We start from the raw sequence: 17,883 nt of genomic DNA on the forward strand, positions 1-17,883 counted from the left end.
AAAAAAAAATATAATACGTAGTTTGTAAAGAACAGCAATTCTTTTTAAATAAAAATAATCCTTTTTCTAAATTTTTTATTAATTACTACAATTAAAAAGAATATTTAAATTATTTCTCTTTTTAAAAAAGTTATTCAACTTTACTTCCGCTGATATTTACAATAAATGTATAATTCATTAAATGAATACATAATTATATTTATGCAAACGGGAAATTACGTATGTAAATATACGATGCGTATCGTCCGCTGTCAACAGATCGACTGAATCAGTGAACGAATATGTTATGTTTTGTATCAGTGTCTTATCAAATTTTACTGTGCTCTGGATAAGCTACGATCTATACGTCTATTTGCACAAAATCATGGCACTATCGTTATCCATCTTTACCATCAAAATATTGCAGTTATCTAAAGTATGGTAAACACGACCATACGGCACCAAAAGCACACATTCGTACATAATTTTTTTTTTTCGCAGCTAATGTGAAGCTACAAAATACTAAACTACCTAAAAAGTAATATCTGCACAAAGAATTAATTTTTGAATTTTAAAATATAAAGCTATCACATTTTTTCCAAAATACTACTTACTTCTTCAGTAAATATATAAATTTTGTTTAAAAGAAGTATTTAATATAACATACTCTTATACACAATTCTATACACAAAAAAGTAATACAAAAATACTATAATTACTTGTGTAGGTATAACATTATTTATGATAAATATTATTTGCGACGAGAATCGGATTGCCTATTTTTATCATCATTTGATTTATGTGATCTTTCTCCTCTTCGTCGCTTATTAAGAGGATTTCGAGGATCATAAATTTCAAACCAATCATCGTCTTTTGTACTTGCATCTTTAGCAAGAACAGGTGCTTTTTCTTCACAATGTAATGCATGTATCATCCAAGACTCATCAGCTGGATCAAAATCATCCTCTTTGTTATCTTCTTTTTTTAATGGACTCAGCGATCTTTCTCTTATAGTTTCCTTAGCAGTTTGAAGTTTAGATTTAAACTTGTTTAATAACTCCATTGTGAAGTCCTCGCGACTTTTCCCCTTTTTAGGTAATTTTGACTTTGCTTCTTTATATTTCTCTTGAGTTTCTATATATTCTTTCATAATCTCCGTTTTCTTTACTTCCTTTTCCACCTGATCTTGTCTTAGTTTTTGATCTGCTTCTTTCGCTTTCTTTTCATTTTGAACATCACGTTTAAAATCCCGAATTTGTTTTCTAATTTCTTCCCTGCATAATAGTTAATTGAAAATATTTAAATATACATTAGAAATAAATATTAATAAACAAATATTACTATAAAACATACGCTTTTCTTTTACGTTCTTCATCTCTATCCTTCCCAAGATAATATTTATCTTCCTTTATCTCTTTATCATCTTCATCATCATCTACCTTATAATTTTCTGTTTTAGAACTTTTCTTTGTGTCTCTTAATTTATTTTTTATTCTTTCTTTCATTGCTCTAAAAATACAAAACTTTTAATAAAAGATCTTACTTAATATAATACGATTATAACGTATTTTATTATAATATAATATATAATATATAATAATATATAATAGTATAAATAGTAAACCAACTCCTTTTCTTTTTTTATAACTTCTAATTCCTCTTGAGTTTTTTCTTCCACATCGCTTTCCCAATCGCTACTACGGTCGTTTTTTATTTTTTTATTTGGAGGTCCAGCTGGTTCAATAGCTGGTTGTGCGCTTAATTTTGGATCAGTTAGGTGATCATGTGCAGATTTTCCTTTACTACTGAACTGTTTATTAAGTATCACAGATTCTTCTTCATCTTCCTCTGCTTCCTCACCAAATGATAAAAGATTAAAATTTCTGTAACAAAATGTCTCATTATAAAGTATATTATTAATAAAACAAAATGTTCTTTCTTACTTTACTCCTGTTCTTTTAGTTTTTAAGCTATCGTTTATTTCTTCATTTTTCTTTGATACTATCCTTGGTACAATATCAAGAAATGGATTCTTCAATATTTGCGTTTTTATAATTTTTGGAGGATAAAGTGGTCTATCATCCTAAAATAAAAAAATATGGAAAAATAGTAGTTGCACTGATTTCTAATACATTCCAACAACGCTAAATTTACCTCATCTACAAGCGCTTCTTCAAGTTTAAGCATGTTAAATATAGTTTCTCCAGTAACCTTACCAAAGATAGTATGTTTATTTTGCAACTCTGGTGTGGAACCAAGAGTAAAAAAGAACTGAGAACCATTGTCATCTTTTCCAGCATTAGCCATAGCAATTAAACCTCTTCGACAAAACCGTAATCTTGTGTGAAATTCATCCTAATGTATATATACATATATATAAATCCAATAATTATTCTTTAATAAAACAAATTAATTGTATGTTTCAATTAAACCTACTTTAAATGGCTGTCCATATATGCTTTCACCACCTTCTCCTGTACCTGTTGGATCACCACCCTGTGCTATGAATCCTTTAACGATTCTATGAAATATGGTGTTATCATAATAGCCTTCCATACATAATTGTATAAAATTTCTACATGCTTTTGGAGTCTCTTTTGCCCATAACTCTAAATCAATGTCACCAACAGTAGTTTTCATCATCACCTATTTATGATAATATATTAGTTTTGTTAATATAACATACCATTGAAATAAATCGTATTATTTAATGACATAAATTATTTAACATTTTAATATAGAAGTTCAAAAATAAATATATTATGCAGGTTATGTTTTTAAAAACAGGTATACAATCCATTAAAATATTATGAATTAATACTTACTTTTCCCTTAGTGGGTGGTTCTTGTATATAAATATTACTCATATTTGTAAATCCTCTTTAATAAAAAAGTTATATTTCAACAAATATCAACGAAAACACTTCATATTAAAATTTTAATTCGCTACAATACGTTAACCAAACAGGTGAAAATGCATTACTTAACACCATTGACATAGACCATACATAATATATGTAAACGATATAATCAAAACTGCCGTGAATCAAACCAAAAATCACAAATGAGAAACTGTTGTGAAATAACTTTGTAATACTAAAGAAATTATGAAGTTAAGATAAATAATATTAACTGAAATGATATATAAAGATATATATGTTTATATTATCTTATATTCTTATATAAAACAAGAAATAACAGGAATAATGTTTAGGAATATATTTACGACTAAGGTCATAATTTAACTTGCATGTTTCATATGATTATCTTAAAAATAAATTTATTTATTGTAAGTTTTTATTTAGTTAATTAATTTAATTATTTTACTGTTATTTAGTGATATTTAAGTACATTATTCATAGTTGTACATTTTAAGGTTATCAAGAAAAGATAAAAATAAATTATTTTTTTATATATGAAACTGTGTATTACTTATATTTTTGAGATTATATAATCAATAATTAATATATATTTACATCTCTTAAACTGTCAAATAATTTGTAATAACGCTGGCTATTTTTATAATTATCTAATTTTATGTATACTAAAGAAATATAGCAATGCTGACGTATTGATAAAACATTCTACATTCACAGTATAAATTTATTCTGTACTTAACTGTGTAAGCTGAAATACTTAGTACATCTTTTGTAAAAATTTATTTATGTGTAACATGGAAGTAAATGTAATGGATTTATGCCAATCAAATAATCTAAGTACCAACTCTTTATTATCTGATGATAATTTAATATATGATGAAATGAAAATGTGTTCAAATTACATTCATTTCAAAGAATTTCCCACTGATTGGGAAAAAACTATTTTGAATTTATTACCAAAGAAATATAACAGAAAATATTGTCTACTAATAAAAACAATATTAAAAGAAGTAAAAGACATATATACTAAGGATATGCAAGATTTTTTAAATAAAGTTACATTATCAAATCATAAAAAGAATGATGATTATGTTTCTAAGATAATTTATGCGAACCATAAATTCTTAGATGATCAAAATGCTTTTAATAGAAATATTTTTTTAAGACGTGGTAAATTATTAAATAAAAGATATTATCTTTATTTAGAACCAATTAAAATTATTATAAAACAAGCACAACTGAAACTTCCAGCATTTATTTGCAACTTTGAACATTATCATCATTTTGGACTTATGTCATTAACTGATTTTCAAAATATGATTAATAATGATATTAAAAAAGGATCATTGGCACTAACAAATCAGTTTTATGCTAAGGTGGCAACAGCTGTAGCAACAAATAAGATTTTAAAGAACATTAATAAGAAACGATTACCCAGTATTATGCACTGTATAACACATGTTTTTGTGCAACAAATTTTGAATGTCATGATAAAATCTATTGATCATATACTAAACATTATGAGTGATAAATATTGCTGTCCTCAAATCAAATTTCAACTTATTATGCAAGATGACCAATTATGTCTTAGTCCTACTGTTGAAGAAGTATATTCTTTATATCACGATATCATTGAAAAAATTAGAATAATTGCCCAAGATTTAATACCATTGGAAGAATGGCTTAATATAAAAGTATATTATAAATATATTAAAGTAGAATTACCAAATTGTTATGTTAAAGAGTCTCATAACAAGTTGCAACTTACTCTGGATAACTTATTTCAATCTTTAAATGAACATGTAAAAAATATCATTGAAGAATTTTATCTTATCAGTACACCTAATTTAAGAGAAAGAATATTATCATTAACATCTGAAAAAATAAACTTTGATTTATACATCCAACATGTACAGGAATACAGTACCTATTTAATAAAATCAAATACTATGATATTGAATACATATCATGCAGTAGGAAAATTAGAACAACATGAAGCTAAAGAATTTTTGAAAAAGAAATCCTTTGATATTATAAATATTTTTTTAAACAAACTCATTAAATACCATCAAGAATTCAATGAATCTATTTGTTCAGATTTTGAAAATTTGAAAACAAAGATATTAAATGTTCCAAAAAATTCACAATCCTTAATTGAATTAACTGAATATATCTCCTATGCATCACAAGTGTTAATAGAAGAATTAGAATGTAAAATTCAGAATTCAATACACATGTTAAGCATATTATCAGAGATAACAGTTTTATCAGATGATCACATTCAATTAAATAAAAAGACTATTAATTGGTTATATGAAATTGAAACAATATTTAAACAAAGTAATATATTATGTGAGGCAATGAAAAGTGAATTAGAAGATGACATGCAGAAAAGGATAAATAACTTAAACATTAATGTAGATAACATCATTCCTCAACTTAGTGTGTTAGATAATATGGATAATATAAATAGAATTGAAGAATATATTGAATATTATAAAGGTCTTCTAAAACAAATAAATCAAATTAAACAGGAAATGCAAAAAATTAACGAAGAAGAAACGTTATTTAAATTTCCTGAAACTGAGTTTTCAAATGTAATTGAATTATATGAAATAATCATATCATTTCATGATCTCATTTATGTCATTTATCAATGGCAAAGAGATAATTCTGTATGGTTAGATGGTCCCTTTGAATGTTTGGATGCTGTCATTATAGAAAACAAAACGTTGAATTATTTTGAAAAAGTTACTGAAATGAGCAAAATGTTTAGAACAAAGATTAAAATGGATGTAACACTGAACAAATGTTTCAAATTTTCTGGACTTGCAGATGATCCAGATCCAATGCAACAACCTGCACCATTAAAGTTATGTTGGCAAGCACTTAATTCTATAAATAATTTTAAGCAATATTTACCATTAGTAACATGTATGTGTAATTCAGCTCTACAAAAACGACATTGGATAGAAATGTCTGCAATATGTAAGTTTAATCTTACACCTAATGCTGGGACTAGTTTAAGAAAAATTATTTCATATAATTTAATGGGTGATATTGAGAAATATAAAGCTATCAGTATAAGTGCTAATAGGGAATTAAAGATGCAACAGAAATTATTGAAAATGATCAAAGAATGGGATAAAATTTCTTTTGAAATAAGTCTTGACAAACAAACTGAAATGAATGTATTTTCTAATATGGATGATATAGAATTATTACTTGAAGATCACCTTATAATTATTGAAGAAATGAAGACTTCAAATTTTGTTAAAGAAATAACTTCCTTAATGACAGATTTTTTAATGTCTCTCACTAGAATTCAAGAAATTATTAATCAATGGAATTACATACAAATATTAGTTCTTTCCTTAAACTCTACTTTTTGTCATCCAAGCATAAAAGTACATTTAGCCAAAGAATTTCTTTTGTACAAAGAAATTAAAGAAGTCTTAAAACATATTCAAAAGAAGCTCTCAGAAACGCCTACTTTTACAGAAATTAATAATACAATAATTTCAAAATCTTTACTCAATATTGTTGGAAAGCTTGAATACATAAATGAAAAAGTTAAAAATTATATACAAACTAAGAGACAATATTTTCCAAGGTTTTATTTTCTTTCTGATAAAGAAATTGAAGAAATATTATTTAAATCTGATATATTTATACAAAGTACATGTATACAAAAATGTTTTGAAGGTATACAAAAACTAAAAATTAATAAAGAAGGATCTATTTGTTCAATTTTTGGTGATTATGAAGAAGAATTACGTTTAGAAAAATCAATTTCACTTAATGTTCAATATGATCATGAAGAGAAATGGTTGGTATATCTTGAAAATGAAATAAATACTACAATAAAAAAAAGCATTCTCCTATCTTATCAAATATTTAGTAAAACATTTGCACATAATAGCATTATAAATTTTCCAAGCATGACAATTGTTTGTACTTTTCAACTTTGCTGGACTATCGAGGTACATAGGTGTCTTACTCCTTTTAATTTTAAAGCTCTGAATTCTTTATATTCAAGATATATTAATTATGTAATTAGCTTAACTAGTGAATTGAAAAATTATTCGATAAAAAGATTGAGAAATTTGTTAATGTCTTTAATTACTATATTAATTCAACAAAAAGACATTATTCAGTTATTATTAGACAAAAATATTACCAGATCTACAGCCTTCGAATGGGTTGCACAATTACAATATTATTTAGTAGAAGATTGCATAGAAGTATCTATTTTTAATACAACTATAAAATATGGGTATGAATATAGTTATTACAAACAACATATAATAAATACTCCTTTAACAGATAGATGTTTTCGTACTCTTATGCAAGCATATGAGTATCATTTATATGGTGCTATTACAGGACCATCTGCTACAGGAAAATCAGAAACTCTAAAAAGTTTAGCTAAAACTATTGCAATACAATTTCGTTCTTTTAATTGTACTAATACATTATCTTATAACTTTCTATCTCAAGTATTTAAGGGATTTATTTCTTGTGGAGTATGGCTTTGTTTTAAAAACTTTGATACATTAAAAATTGATCTCCTATCAAGACTTGCGCAAACTCTCACTTCTATTTTTCAAATTATAGCAACAAATTTAAAAATCACAATGTTTGAAGGTTCCTCATTAAGAGTAAGTAAAATTGGACATATTTGCATTATTACAAAACTGGATCTATTTCAATATTCTAATTTACCGGATAATTTAAGAATATTATTTAGAACAGTATCTATGATAGTACCAGATATGAATAAAATTATAGAAGTTGAATTTTTCGCTGGTGGTATATCTAATTCAAAACTATTAACTTCAAAATTAGTTACGGTATATAAAATACTATCTGAGCAATTATGGTGTCAATCATGTAACATTTTTAATTTGTATTCTATGAAGACAATTGTCAAAACTACAATTTTTTTAAAGAGAAGTTTTCCAGATGAAAATGAAACTGTGCTACTTTTACGTTCATTAATTAATGTTAATCTTCCAAAACTTTGTAATATAGATACAAACATTTTTAGGAATATAGTTCATTACATGTTTCCAGATCTTACCTTGTTGCCTCCTAATTATGCAGTATTTTTAGAAACTCTTGAAACAGTATGTACATCTAAATCTATCCATATTCATGATGTTTTCAAACTTAAAATTATACAAATATTTGAATTAATGCATATTCATCAATGTTTAATGATTGTTGGTAACCCTTTTGTTGGGAAAACAGAAATATTAAATCTCCTTCAAGTTGTTTTATTGTCTTTATATGAACAAGGCAGTGAATTTGGTGTTAATATAAAATTAGAAACAATAGTTCCAAGTACAATTGATGTTAATCACCTTTTTGGTCATTTTGATGAAAAATCTAAAATTTGGAAAGATGGAATATGTTCCAAAATGATTCAGCCTTTCTCAAAGAATGATTCCTTTGACAGAAGATGGATAATATTTGATGGACTTCTAAATAATGTATGGATTGAAAATTTATATGCAGTTCTTGATATAAATAGGATGTTATATTTATCATCAGATGAAAAAATTAATATGGCAAATTTTGTATCCATTATCTTTGAAACAATAAATATGGAAGATATTTCTCCTGCTATTTTATCAACTTGTGGTATAATTTATATTGAATCAAATTCTATCGATTGGAGACCCTATGTTAAAACTTATTTTTCCAAACACAATATTTATGACGAATATAAAAAAATATTGTATCCATTGTTTGATTGGATAATAGAGCCTTGTTTACAATTTATACAAAAGAATTGTACTGTCACTTTAAATGTTGGTCAGTTACATTTTGTAATGTCAACATTAAATTTGTTTGAAATGTATTTAAGTGATGCTTTGACAGAAAATACTGAAGAAAAAGGGAAAACATCCCATTTTTTAATATGGGCTCAGGTTGCGCTTATATTATCTATAATATGGGGTTTAGGAGGAAATTTAGATATAGATTCTCATACTAAATTTAATTCTTTCTGTACATCACTTTGGACTGGTGCAATTAAAGAATATCCAAAACCAGAAATAATAAAGGGTTTTGACATAACACTACCTCATGAAGGCTTAATACAAGACAATTTTTATATCTTCAAAGGTGTTGGAAGTTGGAAGTATTGGGGAAGTACTGATATATTAAAGAGTGAACAAATATTAGAAAACTCTGGTAGTAATGAAATTTTTGTACCAACAATTAATACAATAAAATATAATCACATGATTCTTAAACATATAAAATACAGAAAACCTTTCATTATTTGTGGAGATGAATCTATTGGAAAAAGTTATCTTATAAAAACTTTATTGAAAAATAAATTACCTGAAGGAATATATTTCAATTTACTTAATTTTATTTCTCTGAATACAGTTGCTAAAACACAACAATTATTACTTTCAAAATTAAATAAAATAAGAAAAAGACATTATGGACCACCGAAAGATCAGTTTTGTATTAATTTTATAGATGATCTTAATATGCAAAGATATGAATGCCAATCAGAAATAAATGATATCTTAGATCTTATTCGACAATATCATAGTTATGGTTACTTTTATGATATTAATGACTCTGAAAAAATTTGTATTAGTGACATTATGTTATCACTTTCAATTGTAACTAATACCAAAATTAAGATATGTCCTAGATTCTTAAGGCACTTTAATTTATACACTATGTATGCCCCTGCTACAGATACTATATTCAGAATATTTTCAAATGTGCTTTTCAGTAATTTAAAAAATAATTCTTTTACTGCAGATATATTCAGTACTGTAACCAGTATAACTAATGCTACGATTGATATATATAATTCTATAATTAAAATTTTACTACCAATACCTACTAAGTTTCAGTATCAATTTAGTATAAGAGATATAAGCAGAGTTATTAATGGATGTAGTCTTCTTCAAAAAGAATCGGTAGAAACTAAAGTTACCTTCATGCGGCTTTGGGCTCATGAAGTATGGCGTGTTTTTGGTGATCGAATATTGGATAATAATGACAAAGAATGGCTTTTTTCACAAATTAAAATAACTTGCAAACATCATTTCAAAGATTCATTTGAAACAGCTTTTGATTATCTGCCAAAATTTGATAATAATGAAATTATTAAGGATAGTTTTTGTAATTTAATATTCTGCACTTTTATGTGTACAGAAAAATATGAAAATAAAAGATATGAAGAAATAAATTCTGTTGAGAAATTACAAACTAAAGTTATTTTTTATATAAATGAATATAATAATATTAATGTGAAAAAACGGATTGATATTGTAGTATCGCAGTATATTTTAGAATGTTTGATAAAAGTTTCAAGAATTTTAGCTATACCAGGAAGCAATTTATTAATAATTTCTAGTATAGGATTTGGTAGAAAGTCCTTAGCAAGTCTAGCTGCTTATATGCAACAACAAGAATTATATGAACCTTCTGTGCAATCTTATTGTGACTTCAACATGTGGAGAAAAGATATAAAACTTGTTTTACAAAAGTGTGGTGAATTAAAACAGAATTTTATTCTCTTTTTAAAAGATAAACAAATAAAGAATAATTTTCTCCATGATATTTGTTGCCTATTGTCTACTGGTGAAATACCTGATTTATTTTCTATTGAAGAAAGGTGTGATATCATTGAAATGATACGTTTGCATGCTCAAGGTGGTAATAAAAATGAAGAAATCAGTAATCGTGCAGTAATGAATTTTTTTCTAGAACAATGTAGAAGAAAATTACATATTATATTTTGTTTTACTGAAACAAACAAAAGTATAAGATCATATTTATATAAATATCCAGAATTAATAAAATATTGTACAGTAAACTGGTATGAAATGTGGCCAACAGATACACTTTTACAGGTAGGTTTGAAATACATTCAAGACATTAATATTGAAGAAAACATAAAAGCAAATGTAATAAAAGTTTGCATACAATTATATAACTATGTACAAGAAATAAGCAAAGAATACTACAAAGAAACTGGAATAAAAATTCATGTTACATCAGTTACATATTTGCACATGTTAAAATTATATGTTCACTTGATATGTAAAAAACAGGAAGATATTGTTACATTGAAAAATAAATACCTAACAGGTTTAGAAAAATTAGAATTAGCAGCTCAACAAGTAGAAAAGATGAAAGCCACATTGACAATATTGAAACCACAGTTAGAGTTATCTGCCCAAAAAACGATAATTACAATGAAAGAAGTGGAGAATGAAAATATTACTATAGAAAAAGCAACTGCTGTTGTACAACAAGAAGAAGAAACAGCAAATAAGAAAACAGAAATTGCTGGGAAATTAAAATTGGAATGCGAAGCTGATCTAGCTGTAGCAATTCCAATTTTAGAAGATGCTATTGTTGCATTAAATACACTAAAACCTACAGACATTACATTGGTTAAAGCTATGAAAAATCCTCCTGATACTATTAAGCTAGTAATGGCAGCAATATGTGTAATGCTTGATGTTCCTCCAGATAGAGCAATTGATTCAGTTACTGGCAAAAAATATACAGATTATTGGGGTCCAAGCAAACGCATTTTAAGTGATATGAACTTTTTACAAATTTTAAAGGACTATGATAAGGATAACATTCCATCTAATATTATACAAACTATTAAGAAGACATACATAATAGATAGCAATTTTAAACCACATATCGTTGCCAAAGCATCAAGTGCTGCAGAAGGCCTTTGTAAATGGGTACGTGCAATGGTATCTTATGATGAAGTTGCAAAGGCAGTTGCTCCTAAAAAAGAAAAATTGCTTATTGCAGAAAAAGAATGTAATGAAGCTGAAGCATTTTTAAATGAAAAACGAAAAACTCTGTTGACATTAAATGTTAAACTTGCTGCCTTGAATGACAGTCTTCAAGAAACACTACAACAAAAAATAAAACTAAAGCAAGAAGTAGAAGACTGTACTATCAAACTCCAGAAAGCAAAAAATTTAATGGCAAGTTTAGGAGGGGAAAAAAATCGTTGGATGCAGATTGCAGAAAATCTTAAAAGAAATTATGATAATCTCGTGGGTGACATGATATTGACATGTGCAATTATAAATTATGCAGCATCATATAATATTGTATTTCGTAACAAAATGCTAGAGCAGTGGAAACAATATATGGAAGTTCTGAAAATATCATATAGTAAAAACTATAATTTAATAAATATACTTGGAGAAGAAAATGATATAAACCATTGGTATTTTTCTGGTTTACCTAAAAATAGCTTTTCAGTTGAAAATGCAATTATTATGACTAATTCCAAATTATGGTCCTTATTTATTGATTCACAAAATCAAGCAAATGAGTGGATTAAAAAAATTGAAAAAAAGAATAATTTAAAAATTATTAAGCTCACTGACTCCAATTATCTGTCAATTATTCAATATAATGTTGAAAATGGTATCCCCACATTAATTGAAAATGTAGGAGAAGAATTAGAAATATCATTGGATCCTTTTCTTCTAAAGAGAATTTACAATGATGAAAAATCTTCATACCTAGATATTGGTCATGATATAATAAAATATTCATTCGATTTCCGATTATATATTACAACACGATTACTTAATCCTCAATTTTCATGCGAGATGTTTAGCAAACTTACAATAATTAATTTTTCCATTCCCAATGAAGCTCTTCAAGATAAACTTCTTGATTTTATTATTTACAAAGAAAAGCCAGAACTTCAAGAAAAGTTTAAAATTTTACTTATGGAAGATGCTAACAATAAAAAAATATTAAAGCAACAAGAAGATATAATATTAAATATCTTATCTTCAACAACAACAAATATTCTCGAAGATGAGACTGCTATAAAAAGTTTAGATTCTTCAAAAAATTTTTCTTTGAACATTATCAAGAAACAAGAAATGACAAAGGTAACATCACAAGAGATAAATAAATTTCGAAATGCTTATGTAAATTTTGTTAAATACTGTACAGATTTATTCAATACATTAAATGTTTTGCCATATTTGAATCATATGTATCGTTTCTCTTTTTCTTGGTTTATACAGTTATATAGAAGATCAATTGAAATTTCAAGTAGAAGTATTATTCTTGAAAAACGATTAAAATATTTAAAATTTTCATTTACACAAAGCCTTTATTCAAGCATTTGCAGATCTTTATCAGAAAAACATAAAATACTGTATTCTTTTCTATTATGTTCAAAAATTCTATTGAATGATCAACAAACAACTGAAGAAGAAATTAAATATTTTATGACATCAAACATAAATCATAGTAATACAGTTCCAAATTATAAATTTGATTGGCTTCCACAAAGTATTTGGATAAATATTTATAATCTCAGTAAAATACTTCCTTCCTTCTATGATCTTGCAGATGATCTTTGTTCTAATGATAAGGCTTGGAAACAATATTATGCTTCCGAATCATTTGAAGATCATCTGATGCCAGAACCTTGGATTAATAAGTTATCTTTGTTTCAGAAACTCATTCTTGTAAAAATTTTACGTCCTGATCAAATTATAATACAGATTATGAAAATGATAGAAAATATGTTGGGAAATACACAAAACTACTCCCCTAAAATTAAAATATCTCAATCATATGCAGAATCCAGTTATTTAACTCCACTTTTATTTATTTTACCTGCTTCTTTAACACCATTATCTATTATTTCTACATATGCAAATACTAAAGGTTACTTATCCAAATTTGTCTCTTTATCTATGAGTAAAGGTGAAGAAAAGAAAGCTGAATTTCTTATAAAGAGAGCTCAGAAGGAAGGAGGTTGGGTGTTTCTGCAAAATTGTCATCTAGTAACTCATTGGTTGGCCAATCTTGAAAAAATTTGTGATAATTGTAACATTTCTAATTCATCTTTGGATTATCGCTTATGGTTATCCAGTTGTTCTATCAATGAATTTCCAATTAGTATATTGCAAAATAGTATAAAAATCATGCACGATTATCCTTTAAATATTAAAGAAACATTATTGAATATTTATCAGTCAGAACCTATAATAAATAAAGAATTTTTTGAAGGCTGTCCTGGGAAAGATAAAATTTTCTTAAAACTTCTTTTTGCAATATGTCTTTTTCATGTAATTATACAAGAGAGAGAACACTTTGGGTTTCAAGGATGGAATATACCATATAAATTTGATCATACTGATCTTAAAATATCCATTATGCAATTACAAAATTTCATAAATAAAGCAGATCATGTACCCTTTGATATTTTTCTATATCTTATTGGAGAATGCAATTATGGGGGCAAAATTCAAGACGAATTCGACAGCAGATATTTAAAACATCTTTTAAATGATTATTGCAATCCTAACATAATTGAAAATGGACAGTATGTACATGCAAATGACGTACAAGAATTAATACCACAAAGATGTGAATATTATCATGTAATTGATCATATTAGAAAAATTCCATCAGACTTATCATTTCAAATATTTGGATTTAATAGAAATGGTATTATTATTCGAAATACTATGATAGCTACAGAATTGGTATCATCTCTTTCATATATAAGCTCTCCAATTTCTTTACTAGATGAAGAGTTACAGGAAGATCAAGTATTAATTTTAATTAATGATATTAGTGATAAATTGTGTGATGCAATTAAAATTAATGAAATTCAAGAACAATGTACTTCTATGCTTAAAGAACCTTTGCAAAGAGTTCTCTTTTGTGAAATCAAATCATTAAAACATATTTTAGAAATTATAACAGAGGCATTGACCAATTTAAAATTAGCACTGAATGGTTATCTTCTTTTTACGGATTCGCTGAAAAAATTAGCAAAAGAAATATGTGAAAATAAAATTCCACATACTTGGAAGATGATACAAATTAATATTCTTACTGAAAGCTTAACAGACTACATCGATAATTTATTAAAACGTGTTAAGTTTATTCAAAATTGGATTAATCAAGGACGTCCAAAAATTATTTGGTTTGATACATTATTTCATTACAAAATGTTCTTTTCTGCAATATTATTGACATTTTCTAAAAGGTATAATATATCTATTGAAGATATCACTTTCGATTTTGAAATAGATACAAGAAAAGAAATTGATGAAGAATATGATGATGTATATTTAATTTGTGGGCTGCATTTATGTGGTGCTCGATGGGATTTGGAAAAAGGAATGTTAGTCGAAAATTTTACAAATGAAATCTGGCAAAATATGCCACCTATACATCTTAAATGTTCACGGAATAAAAAAAGTGCAGATAAAATCTATGAATGTCCTGTCTATATAACTGCTTCTAAAAATATTGATAAAGATATCAAATTTTCTTTAAAGAATTATATAATTAGTATACCTTTGAAAACTGATACCCCTGTAACTCATTGGATAAAGTGTGGTACAGCTTTATTTTGTCATATGTAAGTTATATAAGTTAAGTACAAAATATTAAAATAAAAACAATTTTTATATGACATATTTGTATATTTTTTACAATAATATCTACTAATATGTTTAACATACAATACTTAAAGTAAATGTATGTGTGGGATCATATCAATGTGATACAATTATAGAAATTATCAAGAAGTTAAAACTAAATCAAAATGTTTATTCAAACATTTCGCGGATTCTTTCATTGTGTATATATCCGGTTCAGTTCCATATAAATGGAAGGAATGACAGGTAAATTGAAGAAATTGACGTAAAGTTGAATTACCGAACAAAGGAAATTATTATACGGGAAATTTTTTAAGCTATAATTACAAGCATAAGTTGCGATACATTGCGAGTGGTGTAATATTTGCTTTCAATGGCGAACCATGATGAGTTGGTTTCGCAATTTATAGATACAACTGGGGTTGAACCTGAAGAAGCACGATTTTATCTTGAGTTATTTAATTGGCAGCTCGAGGTGAGGCAGCATATTTATTACACCTTTTGTAAACTTTAATGCAAAACGTTATAATTTTATATTATTATAACTAATTTTTCTATCATTCTTCAACGTCAACTTTGTAACCTTAAATTTATTACATTTTTCTATTTTTATCACGCTTCATTGCGTGATTTTATAATGTTTTGAAGCAGACTATTGCTTTTGTTACTATATTAAGGGCTTCTTTTAACTAAAAAATGTTTGACAATGTTACATACATAGCATTAATGCCGCAATATCGTGATTAAAGTTATTAGATGTTATATTTTAGGAATACTGCCATTGAAATTATACCTAAAATAAGATTAGTCATCATAAAGAAAATTCCTTTACACATTGTGACTTCTTAATAATAAAGTTTATTGATTACACGATTTATTCTTAAGTGTGTCATTATCAATATCCAAGTATATTTATCAATTATATAAAACATTTTAGGTTGCTCTTGACACATTTTACTATCCTCCTGCTTTGCCTTCATTGTCTAATGAACCTACTGAAGGTGCAACATCAGAAGAGGAACGTACTGATATTGCAGATAAAAGCACAGGAAGCTTAAAATCATCAGAAATGGAAGGGAAATCATCGAAAGATAAAGTAAAACCAAAGCCTAAGTTTGCAATGCTTAGTGATCTTAAAGATAGAGAAAGTAGCCCTGAAGACGAAGAAGGACAAGCATTTTATGCTGGTGGTTCTGAACATACTGGACAACAAATTTTAGGACCAGGAAAGAAAAAGGATATTGTTAGTGATATGTTTAAATCATGTCAGAGACAATCAATTGCTGTAGAACCAAAACCGAGTGGGCAACAAAGACCAAATACCTTTAGTGGTACTGGATATAAATTAGGTCAGACTAGTTCAGATACTGAAAGTAAGTTATCAGGATTATGAAAATTTACTCTATCTTCTATAACAAGTTATTATATTGAAATAAATATTTTTTTATAGTCGTTACTGCTACATCATCTAATCATCAACAATCAAATTCTGGACTAATTACTTTAAAGTTATGGAAAGATGGATTTACTATAAATGATTCGGAACTTCGTTTATATAGTGATCCAGAAAATAGAGAATTTCTGGAGACTATAAAGAGGGGTGAAATACCAGCAGAGATACGTCAAGAGATACAAGGTACTGAAGCACGCCTTGATATGGAAGATCATCATCATGAAATGTATGTCCCTCCAAAAGTAAAAGTGAAAGCTTTCAGTGGTAAAGGACATATGCTAGGGAGGTATATAATTCATATCTATACTTACAAAAATTATTTTTTAAATACACTTTAGGTATTTTTAATAATATTTTTGTTCAGTCCTTCTCCAGCTACAGTTGGTATGACAATACCAGCAGATCTTGCAGATCAAGCAGCTAATGAATCTCAGGCAAAACAAAAATTAAATTTAGATGAATCAAAACCAGTTACAACAATACAAATTCGTCTTGCTGATGGAACTAATGTAAAAGCTCAATTTAATTTAACTCATACCATTAATGACTTGAGGCAATATATAATAACGTATCCTTTCTTAATTAATATTGTTATTACAAAGATAGACTAATTTATTATGTGCAAATATATTCCTTAATTACTTCTTAGTATGAGACCTCAATATGCTATAAGAGAATTTAGTTTATTAACAATGTATCCTACTAAGGAGATTACAGAAGATAAAACTATTGAAGAAGCTGGCTTGCAAAATACAACAATAATTCAACGACTGAAATAAATTTTGTCTTTCTAGATCCTTAGTTATGGGAGTTTAAGTGATGTATTGATTAGACGATTCATAAATATACATTGAAACACTTAAAAATAACATTTCAACACATTTGAGTAATTGAATGGCACTTTAATATTGTTTATTTTAATTTTAAGTATGGTTTTTGTTGTATAATATTTTCGCTAATGCGAGAAATATTTTATTGGAGATAAATCTAACATTAAAACCTTAATTAACATTGAATAAAATTACAAAACCTTTGTAAAATTTGCAATAAAATTCGATTTATATGTATTTATTATACACAACTTTTATATGTGGATAACTAGCAATTATGATATAATAAAAAAGAT

At 26.5% G+C, this 17,883-nt stretch overlaps 3 protein-coding genes across 3 annotated transcripts; 2 read left to right on the top strand and 1 right to left on the bottom strand.

The window, feature by feature from the left end:
- Window positions 1-38: 38 nt before the first annotated feature.
- Window positions 39-3,208, bottom strand: LOC132912408 (spliceosome-associated protein CWC27 homolog). Its single transcript, XM_060969796.1, has 7 exons — window positions 2,805-3,208; window positions 2,416-2,625; window positions 2,134-2,334; window positions 1,923-2,062; window positions 1,608-1,862; window positions 1,333-1,488; window positions 39-1,253 (listed from the first exon to the last, which is right to left on the bottom strand). Exons 1-7 carry the CDS (start codon window positions 2,844-2,846, stop codon window positions 731-733), a joined length of 1,527 nt encoding a protein of 508 aa, XP_060825779.1. The 5' UTR covers window positions 2,847-3,208; the 3' UTR covers window positions 39-730.
- Window positions 3,209-3,616: 408 nt separating this feature from the next.
- LOC132912399 (dynein axonemal heavy chain 7-like) lies at window positions 3,617-15,343 on the top strand. The gene is made up of 2 exons (XM_060969771.1): window positions 3,617-12,784; window positions 13,361-15,343. Exons 1-2 carry the CDS (start codon window positions 3,644-3,646, stop codon window positions 15,287-15,289), a joined length of 11,070 nt encoding a protein of 3,689 aa, XP_060825754.1. The 5' UTR covers window positions 3,617-3,643; the 3' UTR covers window positions 15,290-15,343.
- Window positions 15,344-15,490: 147 nt separating this feature from the next.
- On the top strand, window positions 15,491-17,626 carry LOC132912413 (NSFL1 cofactor p47-like). Its single transcript, XM_060969805.1, has 5 exons — window positions 15,491-15,779; window positions 16,242-16,677; window positions 16,755-17,043; window positions 17,122-17,325; window positions 17,407-17,626. Exons 1-5 carry the CDS (start codon window positions 15,678-15,680, stop codon window positions 17,534-17,536), a joined length of 1,161 nt encoding a protein of 386 aa, XP_060825788.1. The 5' UTR covers window positions 15,491-15,677; the 3' UTR covers window positions 17,537-17,626.
- Window positions 17,627-17,883: the final 257 nt, after the last annotated feature.

The sequence above is a fragment of the Bombus pascuorum genome, chromosome 12, assembly GCF_905332965.1.
Source record: "Bombus pascuorum chromosome 12, iyBomPasc1.1, whole genome shotgun sequence".
In the NCBI taxonomy this organism is placed as follows: domain Eukaryota; kingdom Metazoa; phylum Arthropoda; class Insecta; order Hymenoptera; family Apidae; genus Bombus; species Bombus pascuorum.

Bases quoted from the DNA above. Each gene is read 5' to 3' on its own strand.
- LOC132912399 (XM_060969771.1), top strand. From the start codon at position 3,644: ATGTGTAACATGGAAGTAAATGTAATGGATTTATGCCAATCAAATAAT. The intron at 12,785-13,360 runs GTAACATCACAA...TCTTTGTTTCAG, and splicing joins AGAAACAAGAAATGACAAAG to AAACTCATTCTTGTAAAAAT.
- LOC132912408 (XM_060969796.1), bottom strand. From the start codon at position 2,846: ATGAGTAATATTTATATACAAGAACCACCCACTAAGGGAAAA. The intron at 2,063-2,133 runs GTAAATTTAGCG...TTTTTATTTTAG, and splicing joins AAGAAGCGCTTGTAGATGAG to GATGATAGACCACTTTATCC. The intron at 1,254-1,332 runs GTATGTTTTATA...ACTATTATGCAG, and splicing joins GAAGAACGTAAAAGAAAAGC to GGAAGAAATTAGAAAACAAA.
- LOC132912413 (XM_060969805.1), top strand. From the start codon at position 15,678: ATGGCGAACCATGATGAGTTGGTTTCGCAATTTATAGATACAACTGGG. The intron at 16,678-16,754 runs GTAAGTTATCAG...ATTTTTTTATAG, and splicing joins GACTAGTTCAGATACTGAAA to TCGTTACTGCTACATCATCT. The intron at 17,044-17,121 runs GTATATAATTCA...ATTTTTGTTCAG, and splicing joins AAAGGACATATGCTAGGGAG to TCCTTCTCCAGCTACAGTTG.